The sequence below is a fragment of the Staurois parvus genome, unplaced genomic scaffold (assembly GCF_062004578.1).
Source record: "Staurois parvus isolate SC_StPar_1 unplaced genomic scaffold, SC_StPar_1.0 ptg000333l, whole genome shotgun sequence".
Classification (NCBI taxonomy): domain Eukaryota; kingdom Metazoa; phylum Chordata; class Amphibia; order Anura; family Ranidae; genus Staurois; species Staurois parvus.
The window spans coordinates 236,077-259,265 of NW_028318129.1; the positions used below are offsets into that span (position 1 = coordinate 236,077).

At 48.8% G+C, this 23,189-nt stretch overlaps 1 protein-coding gene across 1 annotated transcript in view; it reads left to right on the forward strand.

Annotated features, from left to right (window-relative positions):
- The window catches only part of LOC149457147 (lymphocyte antigen 6E-like), a 33,264-nt gene extending 10,270 nt beyond the window's left edge, over positions 1-22,994 (forward strand). Inside the window, exons 2-3 of the mRNA XM_089683997.1 lie at positions 9,447-9,566; positions 22,727-22,994. Of these exons, the coding sequence (XP_089540123.1) occupies positions 9,447-9,566; positions 22,727-22,935 (329 nt within the window). The 3' untranslated portion in view covers positions 22,936-22,994. The remainder of the gene's footprint in view (positions 1-9,446; positions 9,567-22,726) is intronic.
- The last annotated feature ends 195 nt before the right edge of the window (positions 22,995-23,189 follow it).

The following is a 23,189-nucleotide window of genomic DNA, read 5'->3' on the forward strand; positions in this document are numbered from 1 at the left end:
CAATTGATACCTTGATACCAATTCAAAAACACTGACTGGACTGACCATTTGGAAACTCCGGCACTGCCCGAGGGCCCAGGGTCAGTAGGGGGCCCCATGAGATGCGCCTGGTACCTTTGCTGCCCAAATTATAGGTCTAAAGAGGGTTAGGGAGGGTATTCGGGGGAGGGATTGGGGAGGAGGGATGGGGGGGTGGGGGGGGGAGGGTGGGTGAAAGGTATGGGTAGGGGGTAGGTAGATTAAGACTTTGCGATATAGTAGAAGATATATTAGTTTGGAGAAGTTTTAGAGAACGAAGGGGAAGTCATGGACAAGAGAGGAGGAGAGAGGAGATGGAGGAAAAGGATAGGAGGAAAAGGGAAGAATGGGAGAGATTCATTTTGTGACTTATAATGTTAATGGATTAAATAGCCCTGGGAAGAGATTTAGGAGATTTAAAGAGATTCAGCATAGATTGTCCTCAGCGTTTGTTTTACAGGAGACACATTTGGGGCAAGAAACAAATGTGAAATTCATTCCAGATATTATCCATTATCCAGCATATCTGCGCATGCATGGGATATCCAGAGATGGCAGCACAGAAGAGTGCCAAGCAAAGCAAAAGGGAGCAAAATAAGAGAAGTTCATTGTTCAATGACGTTGGCTCTTTAGCATGTGATCAGCTGTGTCCAATTGAAGGAAGGCCGAGGGCTGGGCCCACAGATTCAGAGGGTACACGATGCCACACAGACACAGACAGCGGTTCTTTTACAACAGTTACGTTTACTGAACAGTTATAGTGATCATGTAGCTGAGCATACGTAAACAGAATGATAACAGCGCATAACCATACAGTAGGAATAATACTGTCTAACACTAACCCCGTACTTGCCGACTTTTCCCCGATGTCCAGAAAGCAGCCTGGCTGCGCCTGAATGTTCCTGAGCAAGATATAACGTTGGGGTGCACCCTAAGTATTGCGCAATACTATTTGTAATCCAAAGGAAAGCGCAGTGTGTCTCTTGTAACTTTCTGGTATATCCAAAATGTCACTGAACGCGTGTGGTGCGATGTGCAGCGGCAAAGCCGCACTTACGGTTCCCTGGCAGGCTCTTGGTGCTTTTTCCTGATCCACTCCAGAACCGGACCATACAGTCACTTGTTTCCTGGTTTTGTTGTGGTGAATCTTCCCTAGGTGCCATCACCAGACTCCACTGTGAGCCGTAAATCCTCTTCCAGGCCCCACACAGATTCTCCAGACCTCTTCAGCATACACCAGCCAGACCCACTGTCAGGGACCATCGCGACGCATGGGTCTACACATGCGTAGGTGTCTGTCAAGACATGCAGGCAGCAGGGCACTAGGACCCAGGCGCACCCGTCGTCTATGACAGTACTGGGCAGGCACTAGGACCTAGGCTGCGCCTATCAGGTGCAGGGCAGGCTACTTAAACCAGCCCTGCACAGACACTTGTTGCGGAATGGTCTTTGCGTATCCTGTTGCCTGTGTTGTGAGTACTCTGATCTGGATTGTCTGACCTTGTTGCCTTCTCCTGTCCTGACCCCTTGGCTTGCCTGACTCTGCTCCTGGATGCTCCCTTATAGATCTGATCTTCTGGTATTGACCCTGCGTGTGACCCGACTATCCCTTGCCTACCGTCTTGTACCGCACCGACCCGCTAGTTACCGACACGGCCTGTTTGACTCTAATCTTGCTCATCCATCCATCCCTCAGGGATCCCTGGGCTCCCTCACATCAGACTCTTAACCCGCAGGAGCCTCTGGCAGACTCCTCTACCTCTGGTCGAGATACCCGGTAGCTGCGACCTGGTCCCGGAGCGCTCCAAGTCCATCCCCACCATCAGGGGCCCTGGTGAACAAGTGTTCCGGTACTTAGACCCCACACTCTGGGGAGGCTCTATCAGGGGACTGATAGAGGTGCTGTCAGGTGGTCCGTTACAGTACCATTCGGCCATGACTGAGTCTGGAGGGGGGCCCTCTCCGCTAGAGGACATTTGCCGACATTTATCCGCCCTGACTCAGGCAGTAACTGCACTTCAGGATAAAGGTTCACGTTTGGAAAATCGTTTTGATACCATGACCATGTCTGAGACTCCTTCCCAGAGCCAGGCTTCGGCCGTCGGCTCTGGGGGAACCTCTGGATCTCCCAGAAGGGCTGCGGCTGCACCTTCACCAGCCAAACCTTGTGTTCCCATGCCTGAATGTTTTCGGGGAGATCGTGCACGATTCAGGTCTTTTAAAAACGCATGTCTGCTATATTTTGACCTGCAACCCCGTACATTCACCACTGAGTCGGTCAAAGTAGGATTCATTATGTCCCTACTACAAGACGAACCCCAGGACTGGGCCCATAGATTAAGGGAAAGTCAGGCTTCCCAGCTACAGTCTGTAGACACATTTTTTGAAGCTATGGCCATCCTTTACGACGACCCCCAACGGGTGGCTTCGGCCGAATCCACCCTTTACTCACTCCGTCAGGGTCGCCGAGCAGCAGAGGAATGTGCCTCTGAGTTCAGGCGATGGATGGGGGACACGCGTTGGAATGACGCTGCCCTGCGTCACCAATTCCGGGTCAGACTCTCGGAGGCGCTAAAGGATGAGCTAGCCTGAGTTGGCCTCCCAGAGTCCTTGGAAGATCTGATCGCACTGGCGATTTAAATCGATCGCAGGTTGCGGGAACGCCGGTCTGAGAGGTCAGGCCAGGGTCAAGGAGTCACATGGGCACCTCCCAGGGGCACAGGTCAAGTAACCTCCACCGATAATCTACCATCCGTTCCCGTGGATACTTCTGAACCCATGCAGCTGGGGTTGGCTCGGCAGACCCTTACCCCAGAGGAACGCCAGCGAAGACGCACCAGGAACCTCTGTTTTTACTGTGGAGAAGCTGGACATGTTGTGTGGACTTGCCCGGTGAAAGCACGTAAGTCGAGAACTTCAGTTCCTTCTTGTTCCATGGGAAATATAAGCCAATCCAGTTACTTAGCGGTGCCCCTCTTTCTTCAGCTTTCAGGAAGGGTCGTGGAAACCACAGCAATCATTGACTCGGGGGCCTGCAGTTGTTTTGTGGACCTTGACTTTGTCCTCTTCACACCGGGAAAAGGTAGATTAACATCCCACAGTACTGCTTCAATCTTCTCCATTTGTTAAGCAGTGAATTGGTTCGCATCAATCTCCATTTGCTCCAAGATTCGCTGGCCATTCCAATCTGGCGTGGGTTCCTCCACCGAGTTCTGGTCCACTGCCAAGGTCCAGACGTTATTTTCAACAGCCCGTAGGGCGAATTGGCTACCTGCGAGTGGTTCTCCTTGCAGCACATATAACTCAGCCACTTTTTCTCCAGCATGAAAGGTAACTTCATGGTCGTGTATGTTGACACACCGGACTAACACTTGGCCGTCCATTACTGTCACAATGGTCTTGGCGACTACTGGGCTCCGTCCGGCTTCCGACACACCTAGAGGCTCTATCAGCACCCCTATCCCATTCAGTTTCCGCCTGCTGCCGACAGACATCCGTATCATCTTCTCCTGCCGTGGAGGTACGGTACAGGCTCCTTCATATGGGGCATACACTGCTCCCACCAGCTTATCTTCCGGGGTACTTTTGCAGATACCGCACGTCCGGATCAACCTCTGGAATGCCTTCTGGGTAGGCTTGTGGGAAGTTGTTTTCTTCCAATATCCCGGGCCCTCCTTTGTAAACATGAGCTGGTCCAGTTCCTGCAGGACGTTCATCCCCAATACAATGGGGGCTTCACACTGAGCCGGTTTCTCTACAAGGACCACTCCCTTCTTGCCGACATCTTGCCCACATAGCTTCATTCTCATCCATGCCACTCCGAACACCGGTATAGCAGTCTGGTTTACCGCCACCAGCTTGATCATGGTGCCCTTGTCAGGCCTCATCAGGTGGCCGAAGTGTCTTTCAAAGAACTCCACTGGTATCGTGGTTACTTCTGATCCTGTGTCTATAAGACATCCCACCATCTGTTCTTCAATCTGCACTTTTAGGTAAGGGCTTTCGGTCACCAGGTCCCGGGGGTTGTTAGGGGTACCCTGGCAACTGGCCTCCCTCGTGATGTGCCCCACTACTGCGAGGGGTTCCCGTTTAACGGCGGCTGTTCGGGATGCAGGACCCTTAGTGGGCATTGATGGGAGATATGTCCTCTTTCTTGGCAAATCCAACACTGCGGTCCCCTCGTTTTCCGGTCCCTTGGAACACCACACAACTGTGCCCCTATGGATGGTTCCAGGCCAGCCCGGTGCATGGTAGAGTCTCTCACTTCAGCCACTTGAGTTGTTCGAAATAGAGGGGGAACCATGGGGACTGTACTTCTCTGCCAGTACTCAGGCCGCACTGGGGCCATTGATGTAGCCTGTTATTGTGCCAACTGTCTCTGAATTTCTCCCAGGGATGCACTAAGTGCCCCCACTGTCTCTCGCAGATCACCCCCGTCAGAGGGAGTACTTTGACTTCCTGCAGCCTGCATCCTCACGGTGTAAGCTCCATACGCTTCTTCTTTGTCTCGGGCCACAGCCTCAGCTTGTATCTTCTGAAACTGCAATGTAGCATCCACCAGGATACGCTCCCTGAGAGCCTGGCGAAGATGATGACTGTGCAATCCAAGGACGAACTGATCCCGGAGGATTGATCTCCATTTCCAAGCACGTTAGCACCGTTGGCCTCTCTCTTCTTTATATGTGCCCATATCTCTTGAAGGACATTGGCGAACTGGGGAATAGTCTCATCTTCCTGCTGGAAGCGCGTGAAGAAATGGGACCTAAGGCTGCCAGTGCCGGCCGTTTCTCCATAAATAGGCTCAAGAATCGGGAATATAACATCCAGTGTCTTCCTTTCCTCCTCCGAACGTAGCATTACAGTGCATCTAGCATCCCCTTCCAGGGAGTTCAGCGCCACATCTGTTTGTAAATCCAGTGCCAAATTATACAATCTGAGGGTGCTTTTAAGACGTGGCCATCAAACCGCACTAGCTGATTCAATATTGTTCCTGCGGGCAAACACATGGTCCTACGGCAGGAGGGGTGACAGAGGCCGCGGCCGGAGCCGCCTCAGAACCGGTTGCGTTCTGCATGGCGATCAATGTACCCTGTTCGCAGCGCCAAATGAAGGAAGGCCAAGGGCTGGGCCCACAGATTTAGAGGGTACACGATGCCACACAGACACAGACAGCGGTTCTTTTAAAACAATTACGTTTACTGAACAGTTATAGTGATCATGTTGTTGAGCATACGTAAACAGAATGATAACAGCGCATAACCATACAGTAGGAATAATACTGTCTAACACTAACCCCGTACTTGCCGACTTTTCCCCAATGTCCAGAAAGCAGCCTGGCTGCGCCTGAATGTTCCTGAGCAAGATATAACGTTGGGGTGCACCCTAAGTATTGCGCAATACTATTTGTAATCCAAAGGAAAGCGGAGTGTGTCTCTTGTAACTTTCTGGTATATCCAAAATGTCACTGAACACGTGTGGTGCGATGTGCTGCGGCAAAGCCGCACTTACGGTTCCCTGGCAGGCTCTTGGTGCTTTTTCCTGGTCCACTCCAGAACCAGACCATACAGTCACTTGTTTCCCGGTCTCGTTGTGGTGAATCTTCCCTAGGTGCCATCACCAGACTCCACTGTGAGCCATAAATCCTCTTCCAGGCCCCACACAGATTCTCCAGACCTCTTCAGCATACACCAGCCAGACCCAGACTTCCTGTCACTTTCTCCTCTGCACCGGAACTCCTCCCCTTCCCATAGAGTTTGTGATGCAGTAAGTCATTTCTTAATTGCAGCCTCAAACCTGCATTTACAGTTCACTATGACCCTTCTGAGGGTCCTACTCGGCCCCTAAATTAGTATTCATTAAACTTTATAGGGTAAATAAGCATTTATCTTGTCTTAGCAAAAGTCACAGCAAAATCGATTCTTGTACCTTGCTGCCATCTACTGACCAAAGAGCATATTACAGTTTAACATTACACCTTAGTATTTCATGCCTCCACACCCTTACACAATCACAGCTGATCACATGTAAACAAATGGCGATTATCGATAACCAGCTTTCCTGTGACAGGGGACATTTACACCGATAACCAGGGCACTGATCATCAGTACAGGCCTATCAGTGCTAATCATTGCAGCATATCAGTTCCCATCAGTGCAGAATATCAGTGCCAATCCATGTCTATCAGTGCAGCATATCAGTGCTTATCAGTGCCACCTATCAGTGCCCATCAGTGCAGCCTCATCAATGCCCATCAGTGCCCCCTCCTCAGTGCCCATCAGTGGAGCTTATCAGTGCCCATCAATGCCACCTCATCAGTGCCCATCAGTGCAGACTCATCAGTTCAGCTTATCAGTGCCCATTAGTGCTGCCTCATTAGTGCCCAACAGTGCAGCTTATTAGTGCCCATCAGTGCTACCTCATCAGTGCAGCCTCATCAGTTTCCCCGTCAGTGAAGCTTCATCAGTGCCCCTCAATGCATTCAATGAGTGCCCATCGGTGCAGCCTTTATCAGCGCACATCACTGAAGAAAACTTCAAATATTTATAACAGAAACTAAAGGTTTTTCTTTTTTCAAAATGTTTTCATTTGTTTAGCAAAAAAACAAAAACTCATTGGTGATTATCATGATATTACCACCAAAAGAAAGCTCTGTCACAAAAAAAATGATAAAAATCGAATTTCAGTACAGCATTGCAGGACCCCGGAATTGTCATTAACCATTTGCCGCCCGGCCAATGGCCGTTTGGCGGCTGCAAAAGCGCTTCAGCATTCTGGGTGCACGCCATTTGGTGTGCTCCCGCACATGAGCAGTTCGCGTGGTTGCAGAGCCGCGCAACGGCGCGATCTGTCACCGGCCGTGTACCTCGGACACGGCCGATGACAGATCTGAGTATGGTCCCCGTTGCTGGTACCATGTGACCTGCTGTGACCAATCACAGTAGGTCACATGACAGTTGTATACAATGGATGGCTTCATTCATGCCATCCATTGTATACTAGTGCCTAGCTGTGAATGGTCACAGCAGGTCACATGAACATGTCATGTGATTAGCTGTGACCAAATCACAGCTAAGCACAAAAAAAAAAAAAAAAAAAAAAAAAAAAAACCCCTGAATGAATCGATGTCATTCAGGTAAATGATTGCTTATAGCAAAGTAATTCTTTGCTATAAGCAAATTGTGTCAAAAAAAAATAAAAAAATACTGATCTCGTCCCCAAAGTAGTACAATGTTACTATGGTAACATTGTACTACTTTGGTCATAGTAAAATATGAAAAAAAAATCTTTAAAAATTTTTTTAAAAAATGTAATAAAAAATTAAAAATAATAAAAAAATAAAAAAAACACAAAAACATTTTTTTTTTCATACTGTCACCAGTCAGTGTCCCTGTTCACTGCCATGCCAGTTATATGATGACGCTGTACTGCACTGGTGACAGTATGTAAAAAAAAATAGTGAAAATAATTTTTTTAACTTTTTCATTTTTCGAAAAATTATGACAAAAAAAATACAACTTCAAAAAACTCGCCATTCCTCTTATGAAGTACGTCAGACTGTCTACTCTGCAAAAAGGGGTCATTTGGGGATATCTGTACTGTTCTGACATTTGGGGGATATCTGTACCGTTCTGACATTTGGGGGATATCTGTACCGTTCTGACATTTGGGGGATATCTGTACCGTTCTGACATTTGGGGGATATCTGTACTGTCCTGACATTTGGGGGATATCTGTACTGTCCTGACATTTGGGGGATATCTGTACCGTCCTGACATTTGGGGGATATCTGTACTGTCCTGAAATTTGGGGGATATCTGTACTGTCCTGACATTTGGGGGGATATCTGTACTGTCCTGACATTTGGGGGATATCTGTACCGTCCTGACATTTGGGGGGATATCTGTACTGTCCTGAAATTTGGGGGGATATCTGTACTGTCCTGACATTTGGATAATATCTGTACCGTCCTGACATTTGGGGGATATCTGTACCGTCCTGACATTTGGGGGGATATCTGTACTGTCCTGACATTTGGGGGATATCTGTACCGTCCTGACATTTGGGGGATATCTGTACTGTCCTGACATTTGGGGGATATCTGTACTGTTCTGACATTTGGGGGTATCTGTACTGTCCTGACATTTGGAGGATATCTGTACTGTCCTGACATTTGGGGGATATCTGTACTGTTCTGACATTTGGGGGTATCTGTACTGTCCTGACATTTGGGGGATATCTGTACCATCCTGACATTTGGGGGATATCTGTCCTGTCCTGACATTTGGGGGATATCTGTCCTGTCCTGACATTTGGGGGATATCTGTACTGTTCTGACATTTGGGGGATATCTGTACCGTTCTGACATTTGGGGGATATCTGTGCTATTCTGACATTTGGGGGGATATCTGTACTGTTCTGACATTTGGAGGATATCTGTGCTATTCTGACATTTGGGGGGATATCTGTACTGTTCTGACATTTGGAGGATATCTGTGCTATTCTGACATTTGGGGGATATCTGTACTGTTCTGACATTTGGGGGATATCTGTACTGTTCTGACATTTGGGGGATATCTGTACTGTTCTGACATTCTTGGACCTCAAGAAATTAGATTGGCCGTCAGTACTTCAGGATTGATCAATATTCAGATCTATACCATAGTTTGTGAACTCTATAACTTTCCTACAAACTAAATAATACATCCTAATTTGGGTTATTTTCCCCAAAGACATGGAGCAGAATACATCTCGGCCTAAATTTATGAAGAACAATTATTTATTTGTAAACTTTTATAACAGAAACAAAGAAAAACGTGTTTTTTTTTCAAAATGTTTGTTCTTTTTTTGTTAATTTAGCAAAAAATAAAAACCCCAGCGGTGATTAAATACCACCAAAAGAAAGCTCTAGTTGTGTGAAGAAAATTTTAGTTTGGGTACAATGTTGTATGACCGCGCAATTGTCATTCAAAGTGTGAGAGCGCTAAAACGTGAAAAATGGCCTGGGGGAAGGAAGGGGGAAAATTGCCCGGTATTGAAATGGTTAAAAGTGCAATAGCACTGAAAGATGAAAATTGTTCTGGGCAGGAAGGGGGCGAAAGTGCCCGGTATTGACGTGGTTAAGAAGGGTTCATCTAAATTCGAGCCTACTGTATATAACCCACCCCAAAGCTGCGTTTTGAATCCATCCAATCCTTCAATACCCGTTATCTGTGCTGAAATCTCTACATCAAACCATCCCACATTTTTTTTCCAGGCCAATGTATGATTGAGTTCATCTATTAAGGATAGAGAAGGAAAAGGAAGGAAAACCATTATATTGGTAAAAACATTGGTGTGCTCGTCCTGTGCTGCTGTTATCAGTGTAAATGTAGAAGTTTTATCTGCTTTTATATTGGAAGGTGGACTCACTTTAAATGGTTCTTTTTCAGCCTATTCCCTGCAATGTTACACATGCACCTCTGAAACCAGTAATAGCAAATGCATGACAGTGACCAACTGCCCATCTAGAGACGGCTACTGCCAGACGGTTGTAGGAACTGCTTCAGCAGGTAAGACTTTACAAAAATCACTAATCCGGCCAATAAAGAGATTCTCTACACACCTACGTCTGCCAACCACCTTGTGAATCTCCAATGGTTAGATGTAGAGATGAGCGAAGTATTCAAAAATTCGATTCGACTGATTCGGCGAATTCGTGGAAAATATTCGATTCGAGTCGAATATATTCGCTGTGAATTTAACTTAAAAAAGGGTGTTTCTAGGCTTCAGAGAGACTTAATATTAGTGCAGAACACTGTACCTTTAATTTAAATGCCCTTGGAGTCTGCTGGGGAAGAGAAATAATACTGTCAGTCAGTATGACATGCAGATGAGTGCCGTCGATCTTAGAATCACCGCACACTTCACTCATTTGGGCAGTCACGGGGCCAAAACCAGTGTTTGGAGCCACAGTGTGGCGGTGGAGGCAGCAGCAATGGGAGGCCATACAGCAACCTATGACAAAATGGAAACCAGCAGGAGTGTGAGGAGACCTGAAAGTGGCACATGGCAGAGTGGCAGCAATGGGAGGCGGTACAGGGACCCATGTCACACTGTGGACCCAGCAGCAGCGTGACCAGGCGGTACCGGGGCCCATGGCAGATTACAGGCCTGGCAGCAGCAATAGGAGGCCCGTGATCTGCCAGCACCCTATGACAAAAAATTGAACACACCAGCAGTGTGTGAGGAGACCTGAAAGTGGCACATGGCAGAGTGTGGCGATGGAGACAGCAGCAATGGGAGGCCGTACAGGGACCCATGAGAGACTGTGGACCTGGCAGCAGCATGAGGAGGCGGTATAGGGGCCCATGGCAGATTAGGGGCCTGGCAGCAGCTATGGGAGGCCCGTAATCTGCCAGCACCCTATGTCAAAAAATTCAACACACCAGCAGTGTGAGGAGACCTGAAAGTGGCACATGGCAGAGTGTGGCGATGGAGACAGCAGCAATGGGAGGCCGTACAGGGACCCATGAAAGACTCTGGACTTGCCAGCAGCATGAGGAGGCGGTATAGGGGCCCATGGCAGATTAGGGGCCTGGCAGCAGCTATGGGAGGCCCGTAATCTGCCAGCACCCTATGTCAAAAAATTGAACACACCAGCAGTGTGAGGAGACCTGAAAGTGGCACATGGCAGAGTGTGGCGATGGAGACAGCAGCAATGGGAGGCCGTACAGGGACCCATGAGAGACTCTGGACTTGGCAGCAGCATGAGGAGGCGGTATATCGGGGCCCATGGCAGATTAGGGGCCTGGCAGCAGCTATGGGAGGCCCGTAATCTGCCAGCACCCTATGTCAAAAAATTCAACACACCAGCAGTGTGTGAGGAGACCTGAAAGTGGCACATGGCAGAGTGTGGCGATGGAGACAGCAGCAATGGGAGGCCGTACAGGGACCCATGAGAGACTCTGGACTTGGCAGCAGCATGAGGAGGCGGTATATAGGGGTCCATGGCAGATTAGGGGCCTGGCAGCAGCTATAGGAGGCCCGTAATCTGCCAGCACCCTATGTCAAAAAATTCAACACACCAGCAGTGTGAGGAGACCTGAAAGTGGCACATGGCAGAGTGTGGCGATGGAGACAGCAGCAATGGGAGGCCGTACAGGGACCCATGAGAGACTCTGGACTTGGCAGCAGCATGAGGAGGCGGTATATAGGGGCCCATGGCAGATTAGGGGCCTGGCAGCAGCTATGGGAGGCCCGTAATCTGCCAGCACCCTATGTCAAAAAATTCAACACACCAGCAGTGTGAGGAGACCTGAAAGTGGCACATGGCAGAGTGTGGCGATGGAGACAGCAGCAATGGGAGGCCGTACAGGGACCCATGAGAGACTGTGGACCTGGCAGCAGCATGAGGAGGCGGTATATAGGGGCCTATGGCAGATTAGGGGCCTGGCAGCAGCTATAGGAGGCCCGTAATCTGCCAGCACCCTATGTCAAAAAATTCAACACACCAGCAGTGTGTGAGGAGACCTGAAAGTGGCACATGTTTGAGGCATGATTCATGGCGGATTTAGTCAGTTGTGTCAGGAACTGGTGGTTTGAAATCCAGACTAATCCACGCCTGATTCATTTTCACAAACGTGAGTCTCTCCACACTTTGGGTGGACAGTCGTGTCCTCCGCGGAGTTACAATACCTCCTGCCGCACTAAACACGCGCTCCGATGCCACGCTACTGGCCGGGCATGACAGCCTTTCAAGGGCAAATTCAGCTAGTTGGGGCCAAAGGTCGAGTTTCGTTGCCCAGTAGTCAAGTGGATTGTCTACCTCGGTTGGCAGGGTGCTGTCCAAGTAGGCCCAAGCCTGTTGTTTGAGGTCCTGCTCCAGGTCCACCTGATGCTGCTGCTGCTGCTGCGGCTGGTTAGTAGTTTCCTCACTGCGCTGGTGAAGAAAGCTACTCATCATCGACTGCAGACTGAGGCAGCCGCTGCTGGTGGAGCTGCCACTGCTCCTACCACCCCACCCCTCCCCTGCTGCCATGGCAGCGGAACGCGAGCGCACAGGGCCCACAGTGTCTGAGGATGGACGTTGGCGCACAAAGGCAGAGACCAACTGACTACATAGGTGGTTTTTATAGTACGTTATTTTGGCCTCCCTCTCAGCAGGTGTGAAAAAGGCCACCATTTTTGAACGGTAGCAAGGGTCCAACAAGGTGGACAGCCAAAAGTCATCCCTCTGTCTGATGGTTATTATTCGGCTGTCGCTACGCAAGCAACCGAGCATGCTATGGGCCATTTGTGCCAAGGAATGCGAGGGACTCCCTGCCTCCATCTCCACAGCATACTGCCACGGTGCGTCTGGGTCCTCTGTCTCCTCCTCCTCCTCCTCTACCAGATGCTCCTGCTCCTCCACTCCTGTCCGCTGAGTGGAAAAACCACCCATTTCACTCAATAATTCCTGAGCACAAATGTCCTCCTCTACCTCCTCCTCTTCTTCCTGTCCTGCCCCCACAGGGGTCATGTGGCGTTGAGATCTGTGCGCCACGTCTACCGCAGCCTGACCAGCCATTGTTAACAGCATTTGTTCCAGGACGTGCAACAGAGGAATGACGTCGCTCATCCCATAGTCCTGCCGACTCACGAATAGCGTGGCCTCCTCAAAGGGCCTGAGCAAGCGGCAGGTGTCACGCATGAGCTGCCAATGGCTGACATCTAAGTTACACAGGGGAGTACCTTTATCCGCTTGTAACATCAGGAAATCGGTGATGGCCTTTCGCTGCTCGTAAAGGCGGTCTAACATGTGTAGGGTTGAATTCCACCTTGTTGCAACGTCGCAGATCAGGCGATGATGTGGAATTCCGTTCTGCCGCTGCAGCTCAAGGAGGATGTGCTTTGCGGTGTAGGAATGGCTGAAATGCATGCAAAGTTTATGTGACATTTTAAGGATGTCTTGCAGTGGGATGGTGGATTTTAGGAACCGCTTGACAACCAGATTGAACACGTGAGCCATGCATGGCGCATGGCACAACCTTCCTTGACGCAGAGCAGACACCATGTTCTTTCCGTTGTCGGTCAACATGGTTCCGATTTTCAGTTTGCGCGGAGACAGCCATCTGTCGATTTCTCTGTTCATTACACTGAGAAGTTCCTCCCCTGTGTGACTACGTTCGCCAAGGCATACCAGGTGCAGAACAGCGTGACACCGTTGCGCCCTGCACATGTGATATGCCGATCGGGTAATGGGACTTGGCACGGGGGTGGCGGCTGAGGACACGGCGGAAGAAGAGGTGGTAGAGGCGGACATCTTTTGTGGACCAAGGACGTGCAAACGTGGAGGCAAAAGCGGCGTGACCTGTCCAAGTTGCTGGTGCGGCTGTGACGGCACCACGTTCACCCAGTGGGCCGTAAATGACATGTACTGTCCCTGACCGTAGTTACAGCTCCACACGTCGGCGCTGCCGTGCACTTTGGCAGAGACCGACATGCTCAAAGACTGGCCCACCATGTCTTCTACATGTGAATGCAGGGCTGGCACTGCCTTTTTGGCGAAGAAATGACGGCTTGGCACTCTCCACCGTGGCGCGGCACAAGCCATCATTTCTCGGAAAGGTGCTGAGTCCACCACTTGGAAAGGGAGGGACTGCAGCACCAGCAACTTGGACAGGAGGATGTTCAGCTTTTGCACCGTCGGGTGCGTGCTCGCAAACTGTTGTCTCTTGGAAACGGATTCCAAGAAAGACTGCTGACGGAATCCGTGAAGAGGAGTAGCAGGAGAAGGAGCATCTGAACGAGCGGAAGATGCCAACGAGCGACAACTCCCCTCAGCAGAGGTGTTGGAGCCTTGACTGGCTGATGGAGGGCGATTGACGTCGGGTGACGGAGCAAGTAACGGAGCGGGTGATGGAGCGGGGGCTGGGGCGGGCAGAACCGCCGTATCTTTATCACGGTTTTCCCAGGCCACCAAATGGCGACGCTGCATATGCTGCCGCAACGCTGTAGTCCCAACATGGGCCCCCTGGCCACGCTTGACTTTCTGGCCACATAGTCGACATACGGCTACGTTTACTTCCTCGGGCGGCTTGATGAAAAATTGCCACACCGCCGAGTAGGAAACTTTGCCCCCGATACTCCTCACTGGCTGACTGCTGCTTCCTCCGTGCACACCGGCACCACTACTGGCCGTGGTGGTAGGCTGCAGTGGAGCTGGTGCTCTACTCCGTGGCCGTTTGGCTCCACTGACACTGCTGCGACCCTGCTGCTGTCTCCTGGGCAACCCACCGACTGTTTCGCTCACTTCCAAGCTGCCACCCTCTTCTCCTGATGATGCGGAAGAAATTGCCTGATGACGACGAGGCTGCCAAGTGCGATCAACCTCCTCATCATCAAGTAGGGTCTCCGCCTCACTACTAGCCCCCTCGGCTGCGTCTGGGTCAGGAGACAGACCTGTCTCTAGACCAGCTACCGGGCCACTCTCCTCGCCACTACTTCTTCGCCTGGCTGCTGAAAAGGCGGATGTCTCCCCCCGTTCCTGACCGCCCTCTGTTAGCTCTTCCTCACTGTACAGTGGGGCTGAGCCCACAGCATGCGATACTTCGCTTGGTGAGGGAACACCAAAGGACAGGGGCAGGTAGAAAACATGTGATTTCAGTGGGCTTGGTCCCGGGCCATGCTAACTAACGGTTGTGTCTGACGTACCCACCGACCGTTGGCTGTAGGTGTCAGAGGTGACCTGGGAAGAGGAAGACGACCGAGCCAACCAATCGATGACGGCAGGGTTGTCGGTGGAGACACGACCGCTGGATGACACCGGGAGCACTGGCCTCTGGCTGCGAATAGTGCTGCCTCGACCCCTTCCTCTGCTGCCACGTCTGCTCGCTCCTAAAACATTGCCTCCTCTGCCACTCCTCTGCATGTTGTCTGACATACTCTTTAATTCAACGATTCTGTGTCCCTGAGTAACAATTCTGTGTCCCTGAGTAACAATTCTGTGTCTGTCCATGAGTAACAATTCTGTGGCCCTAAGTAACGGTTCTGTGGCCCTCAGTAACAATTCTGTGTCCCTCAGTAACAATTCTGTGTCTGTCCTTGAGTAACAATTATGTGGCCCTAAGTAACGTTTCTGTGGCCCTCAGTAACAATTCTGTGTCCCCCTGATTAACGTTTATGTGGCCCTAAGTAACGGTTCTGTGGCCCTCAGTAACAATTCTGTGGCCCTCAGTAACAATTCTGTGTCTGTCCCTGATTAACGTTTACGTGGCCCTAAGTAACGGTTCTGTGGCCCTCAGTAACAATTCTGTGTCCCTGATTAACGTTTCTTTGGCCCTAAGTAACGGTTCTGTGGCCCTCAGTAAAAATTCTGTGTCCCTCAAGAAACAATTCTGTGTCTGTCCGTGAGTAACAATTCTGTGGCCCTAAGTAACGGTTCTGTGGCCCTCAGTAACAATTCTGTGTCCCTGATTAACGTTTATGTGGCCCTAAGTAACGGTTCTGTGGCCCTCAGTAACAATTCTGTGTCCCTGATTAACGTTTATGTGGCCCTAAGTAACGGTTCTGTGGCCCTCAGTAACAATTCTGTGTCCCTGATTAACGTTTATGTGGCCCTAAGTCACGGTTCTGTGGCCCTCATTAAAAATTCTGTGTCCCTCAAGAAACAATTCTGTGTCTGTCCGTGAGTAACAATTCTGTGGCCCTAAGTAACGGTTCTGTGGCCCTCAGTAACAATTCTGTGTCCCTGATTAACGTTTCTGTGGCCCTAAGTAACAATTCTGTGGCCCTCAGTAAAAATTCTGTGTCCCTCAAGAAACAATTCTGTGTCTGTCCGTGAGTAACAATTCTGTGGCCCTAAGTAACGGTTCTGTGGCCCTCAGTAACAATTCTGTGTCCCTGATTAACGTTTATGTGGCCCTAAGTAACGGTTCTGTGGCCCTCAGTAACAATTCTGTGTCCCTGATTAACGTTTAAGTGGCCCTAAGTAACGGTTCTGTGGCCCTCAGTAACAATTCTGTGTCCCTGATTAACGTTTCTGTGGCACTAAGTAACGGTTCTGTGGCCCTCAGTAACAATTCTGTGTCCCTGAGTAACAATTCTGTGTCTGTCCGAGTAACAATTCTGTGGCCCTAAGTAACAGTTCTGTGGCCCTCAGTAACAATTCTGTGTCCCTGAGTAACAATTCTGTGGCCCTAAGTAACGGTTCTGTGGCCCTCAGTAACAATTCTGTGTCCCTGATTAACGTTTCTGTGGCCCTAAGTAACGGTTCTGTGGCCCTCAGTAACAATTCTGTGTCCCTGAAGAAACAATTCTGTGTCTGTCCGTGAGTAACAATTCTGTGGCCCTAAGTAACGGTCCTGTGGCCCTCAGTAACAATTCTGTGTCCCTGATTAACGTGTCTGTGGCCCTAAGTAACGGTTCTGTGGCTCTCAGTAACAATTCTGTGTCCCTCAGTAACAATTCTGTGTCTGTCCCTGATTAACGTTTACGTGGCCCTAAGTAACGGTTCTGTGGCCCTCAGTAACAATTCTGTGTCCCTGATTAACGTTTCTGTGGCCCTAAGTAACGGTTCTGTGGCCCTCAGTAAAAATTCTGTGTCCCTCAAGAAACAATTCTGTGTCTGTCCGTGAGTAACAATTCTGTGGCCCTAAGTAACGTTTCTGTGGCCCTCAGTAACAATTCTGTGTCCCTGATTAACGTTTATGTGGCCCTAAGTAACGGTTCTGTGGCCCTCAGTAACAATTCTGTGTCCCTGAGTAACAATTCTGTGTCTGTCCCTGAGTAACAATTCTGTGGCCCTAAGTAACGGTTCTGTGGCCCTCAGTAACAATTCTGTGTCCCTGAGTAATGTTTCTGTGGCCCTAAGTAACAATTCTGTGGCCCTCAGTAACAATTCTGTGTCTGTCCCTGAGTAACAATTCTGTGGCCCTAACTAATGTTTCTGTGGCCCTAAGTAACAATTCTCTGGCACTCAGTAACAATTCTGTCTGTCCCTGAGTAACAATTCTGTGGCCCTAATAACGTTTCTGTGGCCCTAAGTAACAGTTCTGTGGCCCTAAGTAACAGTTCTGTGGCCCTCAGTAACAATTCTGTGTCTGTCCCTGAGTAACAATTCTGTGGCCCTAACTAACGTTTCTGTGGCCCTAAGTAACAATTCTCTGGCACTCAGTAACAATTCTGTCTGTCCCTGAGTAACAATTCTGTGGCCCTAATAACGTTTCTGTGGCCCTAAGTAACAGTTCTGTGGCCCTCAGTAACAATTCTGTGTCTGTCCCTGAGTAACAATTCTGTGGCCCTAAGTAACGTTTCTGTGGCCCTAAGTAACAGTTCTGTGGCCCTAAGTAACAGTTCTGTGTCTGACCCTGAGTAACAATTCTGTGGCCCTAACTAACGTTTCTGTGGCCCTAAGTAACAATTCTCTGGCACTCAGTAACAATTCTGTCTGTCCCTGAGTAACAATTCTGTGGCCCTAATAACGTTTCTGTGGCCCTAACAGTTCTGTGGCCCTCAGTAACAATTCTGTGTCTGTCCCTGAGTAACAATTCTGTGGCCCTAACGTTTCTGTGGCCCTAAGTAACAATTCTCTGGCACTCAGTAACAATTCTGTCTGTCCCTGAGTAACAATTCTGTGGCCCTAATAACGTTTCTGTGGCCCTAAGTAACAGTTCTCTGGCACTCAGTAACAATTCTGTCTATCCCTGAGTAACAATTCTGTGGCCCTAATAACGTTTCTGTGGCCCTAAGTAACAGTTCTGTGGCCCTCAGTAACAATTCTGTGTCTGTCCGTGAGTAACAATTCTGTGGCCCTAAGTAACGTTTCTGTGGCCCTCAGTAACAATTCTGTGTCCCTGATTAACGTTTATGTGGCCCTAAGTAACGGTTCTGTGGCCCTCAGTAACAATTCTGTGTCCCTGAGTAACAATTCTGTGTCTGTCCCTGAGTAACAATTCTGTGGCCCTAAGTAACGGTTCTGTGGCCCTCAGTAACAATTCTGTGTCCCTGAGTAATGTTTCTGTGGCCCTAAGTAACAATTCTGTGGCCCTCAGTAACAATTCTGTGTCTGTCCCTGAGTAACAATTCTGTGGCCCTAACTAATGTTTCTGTGGCCCTAAGTAACAATTCTCTGGCACTCAGTAACAATTCTGTCTGTCCCTGAGTAACAATTCTGTGGCCCTAATAACGTTTCTGTGGCCCTAAGTAACAGTTCTGTGGCCCTAAGTAACAGTTCTGTGGCCCTCAGTAACAATTCTGTGTCTGTCCCTGAGTAACAATTCTGTGGCCCTAACTAACGTTTCTGTGGCCCTAAGTAACAATTCTCTGGCACTCAGTAACAATTCTGTCTGTCCCTGAGTAACAATTCTGTGGCCCTAATAACGTTTCTGTGGCCCTAAGTAACAGTTCTGTGGCCCTCAGTAACAATTCTGTGTCTGTCCCTGAGTAACAATTCTGTGGCCCTAAGTAACGTTTCTGTGGCCCTAAGTAACAGTTCTGTGGCCCTAAGTAACAGTTCTGTGTCTGACCCTGAGTAACAATTCTGTGGCCCTAACTAACGTTTCTGTGGCCCTAAGTAACAATTCTCTGGCACTCAGTAACAATTCTGTCTGTCCCTGAGTAACAATTCTGTGGCCCTAATAACGTTTCTGTGGCCCTAACAGTTCTGTGGCCCTCAGTAACAATTCTGTGTCTGTCCCTGAGTAACAATTCTGTGGCCCTAACGTTTCTGTGGCCCTAAGTAACAATTCTCTGGCACTCAGTAACAATTCTGTCTGTCCCTGAGTAACAATTCTGTGGCCCTAATAACGTTTCTGTGGCCCTAAGTAACAGTTCTCTGGCACTCAGTAACAATTCTGTCTATCCCTGAGTAACAATTCTGTGGCCCTAATAACGTTTCTGTGGCCCTAAGTAACAGTTCTGTGGCCCTCAGTAACAATTCTGTGTCTGTCCTTGAGTAACAATTCTGTGGCCCTAAGTAACGTTTCTGTGGCCCTAAGTAACAGTTCTGTGGCCCTAAGGTAACAGTTCTGTGTCTGACCCTGAGTAACAATTCTGTGGCCCTAACTAACGTTTCTGTGGCCCTAAGTAACAATTCTCTGGCACTCAGTAACAATTCTGTCTGTCCCTGAGTAACAATTCTGTGGCCCTAATAACGTTTCTGTGGCCCTAAGTAACAGTTCTGTGGCCCTCAGTAACAATTCTGTGTCTGTCCCTGAGTAACAATTCTGTGGCCCTAACGTTTCTGTGGCCCTAAGTAACAATTCTCTGGCACTCAGTAACAATTCTGTCTGTCCCTGAGTAACAATTCTGTGGCCCTAATAACGTTTCTGTGGCCCTAAGTAACAGTTCTCTGGCACTCAGTAACAATTCTGTCTATCCCTGAGTAACAATTCTGTGGCCCTAATAACGTTTCTGTGGCCCTAAGTAACAGTTCTGTGGCCCTCAGTAACAATTCTGTGTCTGTCCCTGAGTAACAATTCTGTGGCCCTAACTAACGTTTCTGTGGCCCTAAGTAACAATTCTCTGGCACTCAGTAACAATTCTGTCTGTCCCTGAGTAACAATTCTGTGGCCCTAACTAGCGTTTCTGTGGCCCTAAGTAACAATTCTGTGTCCCTAAGTAACGTTTCTCTGTCCCTGAGTAACGTTTCTCTGTCCCTAAGTAACGTTTCTGTGGCCCTAACTCTGTCCCTAATACAGAGCGGTCTGCCTCTCTTGAATGATTGGAGGCAAATGAAGAATTCTAAAATGGCCGCTATTTATAGCTCGACCATTACACAGTGCTGGCTGGCTGGCTGCTGATTGGCTAATGCGATCACATGTCATTAAGGAATGCATTATGGGTCAGCGCGCCTTGTCTGCGCGCCTTCCCAGACATCCCCGCTCCGTCGCCGCACATGTCCGCCGCCATTTTAGGAAAAATTTCGATTCGCGCGTCCGAAGTAGGCTATTTTTCGGATTCGGCGCGAATCGAAAATTTTCCAATATTCGACTCGAATTCCACTTCGCCTACTTCGATTCGCTCATCTCTAGTTAGATGATACAAGCATCCACAATAAAGCGTGTTGGTTTTCATGGGACCACACACCATAAAAGAACCCCCCCCACCACACACTTTAGCTGGATTTATGTTAAGAACAGAAGAATCTTGGTCCCAATATATCATGGATTATACACCATGGCCATTCGTAATCCTGCCTACTAGCAATGTATTACATATAGCTGACCTTGGGGTCAAATCAAGTCAGTCCCTAGCCCAAATCGCACTGCACCACAACAAAAGTAGTGCATGCACTACTTTTGTAAATGCAACTGGATCGCATGGCACAAAAGTACCGGTGCAGGCATGTGCACTGTGTTTGTGACCTGCATTTGGGGTGTTGTTCATTTAACAGTGACACCCGCTGTAGTTCGTGGTGAGGGGAACACCTTCTGGTGTTCAGCGGCCCCTTAAAAGTCTGTACACTCTCATGGCACCCCATTGTAAAATTAAAACAAAAACAAAATAATAGTTTTAACCCCCCTTGGCGCCGGCGCCTCCCGGCCCTTTACGGGTTTCAGAAGCTGGGAGGTGGGGCAGGGTTTTAAGGTCATGTGACCGCCGTGATTCGCCTTCACAATGGTCACATGATCAGGAAAGGTCCTGATTGAAAGAGGAGATTGGGACCTTTCCGTGAGTGCCGGACATGTATGCTGGGAGCACGCAGGGCGCACGCTCTCAGCACATATGCTTTTCTTAATTGCACGCAAATGTGTGGCCGCTCAGCGTCAAGGCCCAGATGCCAGGAGGTCGCACATTTGCGTGCAGCCGACGCGAAGAGGTTAAGCAGCAGCATCTACACATCATGTAGGGCCACGATTGAAATTTATTTTGAGAGCCACATTTTTAAAACTGAAAATACATCCCCCATATAGTAATTCATCCCCCATATAGTAATTCATCCCCCATAGTAATTCATCCCCCATATAGTAATTCATCCCCCATAGTAATTCATCCCCCATATAGTAATTCATCCCCCATAGTAATTCATCCCCCATATAGTAATTCATCCCCCATATAGTAATTCATCCCCCATAGTAATTCATCACCCATATAGTAATTCATCCCCCATATAGTAATTCATCCCCCATAGTAATTCATCCCCCATAGTAATTCATCCCCCATATAGTAAGTCATCCCCCATATAGAAATTCATCCCCCATATAGTAATTCATCCCCCATAGTAATTCATCCCCCATATAGTAACTCATCCCCCATAGTAATTCATCCCCCATAGTAATTCATCCCCCATAGTAATTCATCCCCCATAGTAATTCATCCCCCATATAGTAATTCATCCCCCATAGTAATTCATCCCCCATATAGTAATTCATCCCCCATATAGTAATTCATCCCCCATAGTAATTCATCCCCCATATAGTAATTCATCCCCCATAGTAATTCATCCCCCATATAGTAATTCATCCCCCATGGTAATTCATCCCCCATATAGTAATTCATCCCCCATATAGTAATTCATCCCCCATAGTAATTCATCCCCCATATAGTAATTCATCCCCCATAGTAATTCATCCCCCATATAGTAAGTCATCCCCCATATAGTAATTCATCCCCCATATAGTAATTCATCCCCCCTGTAGTAATTCATCCCCCCTATAGTAATTCATTCCCCATATTGTGTCAATTCACTTACCTTTGCTCCGCGCGTTCCTCTCGCCGTGTTCCCGCGCCGTTCCGGTCTTCAGGGCGGACTGTGAGAGGAGAGGAGTTCGTCACACTGCCCCGCCTACATCCTGACAGCCAATGTTTGCCACGCTCCGCGGGCCGGATTAAAAGGTCTGCCGGGCCGTAGTTTGCCCATTGCTGGGCTAGCTGCAGAGTCCTGACTTTTGGGGCGGCCGCCCGAGAGGAGGGAGGGGAGCGGGCGCCGGGCACACAGAAGAGCCGCATTAAAATGTGTAAAGAGCCGCATGTGGCTCGCGAGCCGCGGCTTGCCGACCACTGATGTAGGGCACCCGACATTAGAAGTGATTAGAGCGTACCTTTGCACGCTGGTACTGTCTGGTATTCCAACATTTCTCTTCTTCTTCAGTTCCTCTCCCTCACGCAGCTCACATGACCCCAGTGCTGACAGAGAGGGGCAAAGGAGGGGTAAACAAGGCGCCCACATGGTGATCAAGGTTGTAATGCTGCACAATAAAAACCTGTGGCTTTGTGTAACAATATAGGCAGGCTTCATCCATCCGCCGGCTTGTGGACAATATTTAGGGCAATTTTAAGGTACACCATGGTTGAAAAATGCTGCCTACACAAGCCTATGAGAATGCCAACACCGATGAAATAAATCAGAAGGTTAACTGCGGGTCCAATGGACCTGTCAGTGAATTCTGAATCATCTCAGAAGCATCTCAAACTGATGTCAAAAGCGCCCTACATTTGCCCAAGGAAGTCCTTCAACACAAGTCAGGAACACATAGGGAATCTTAGAAGATGGGGGGGACTAGCTGGCCTTGCATGGAAAAATTCAGGATTGTCTATAAATTCAGATGCTGGATCTATCGATCTTTGGGATTTCACCGAAGGTCACCTTATCATATGCTTAGCGTGAATTGGCCAGGTTTGTGACATGCACACTTTAAGAGGTACAAAGTCTCTAGATGTTAAGAGGTTACATAGTCCTGGTTCCAGGTTTCATCGAAGAAAGATATTTTACTAGAGTTTAAAGACTGTTCCATTTGTTCTGTCTATGTAGAAGGATTAACTGTAACCGTGATCTCCAAGATGTGTGCATCCACCTGCTCACCCATCACCGTCACCGAAAATGGGGCTACAGGCACCGTCACCTGCTGCACCACTGAACTGTGCAATATCAGCGGAGCCATCAGCATCAAGTCCAGCTATGCCGCCATTGTCCTGGCGCTGGGAATCATCCTGATTTTTATCAGTGACTCACTTCTCTAATACATGATGTGAGATAACAGATTGTCCAACCTGCATCAATAAAGCTGTTGCAATAAAAACCTTGGTGTTGTGAGCCTGTCTTTTGCCGTGTCTGTAATATTGGATATCAGGTGCCTGCATATAGGGCCCATATGATACCTTATACATAAATACCTATAGAGCCATTTCTTCCTCTGAAGGACTTTTTATGCTGATTATTAACTGACATCCAACCAGAAGCACTGTACTTAAATGGTCAGCCACCCAATAGTGAT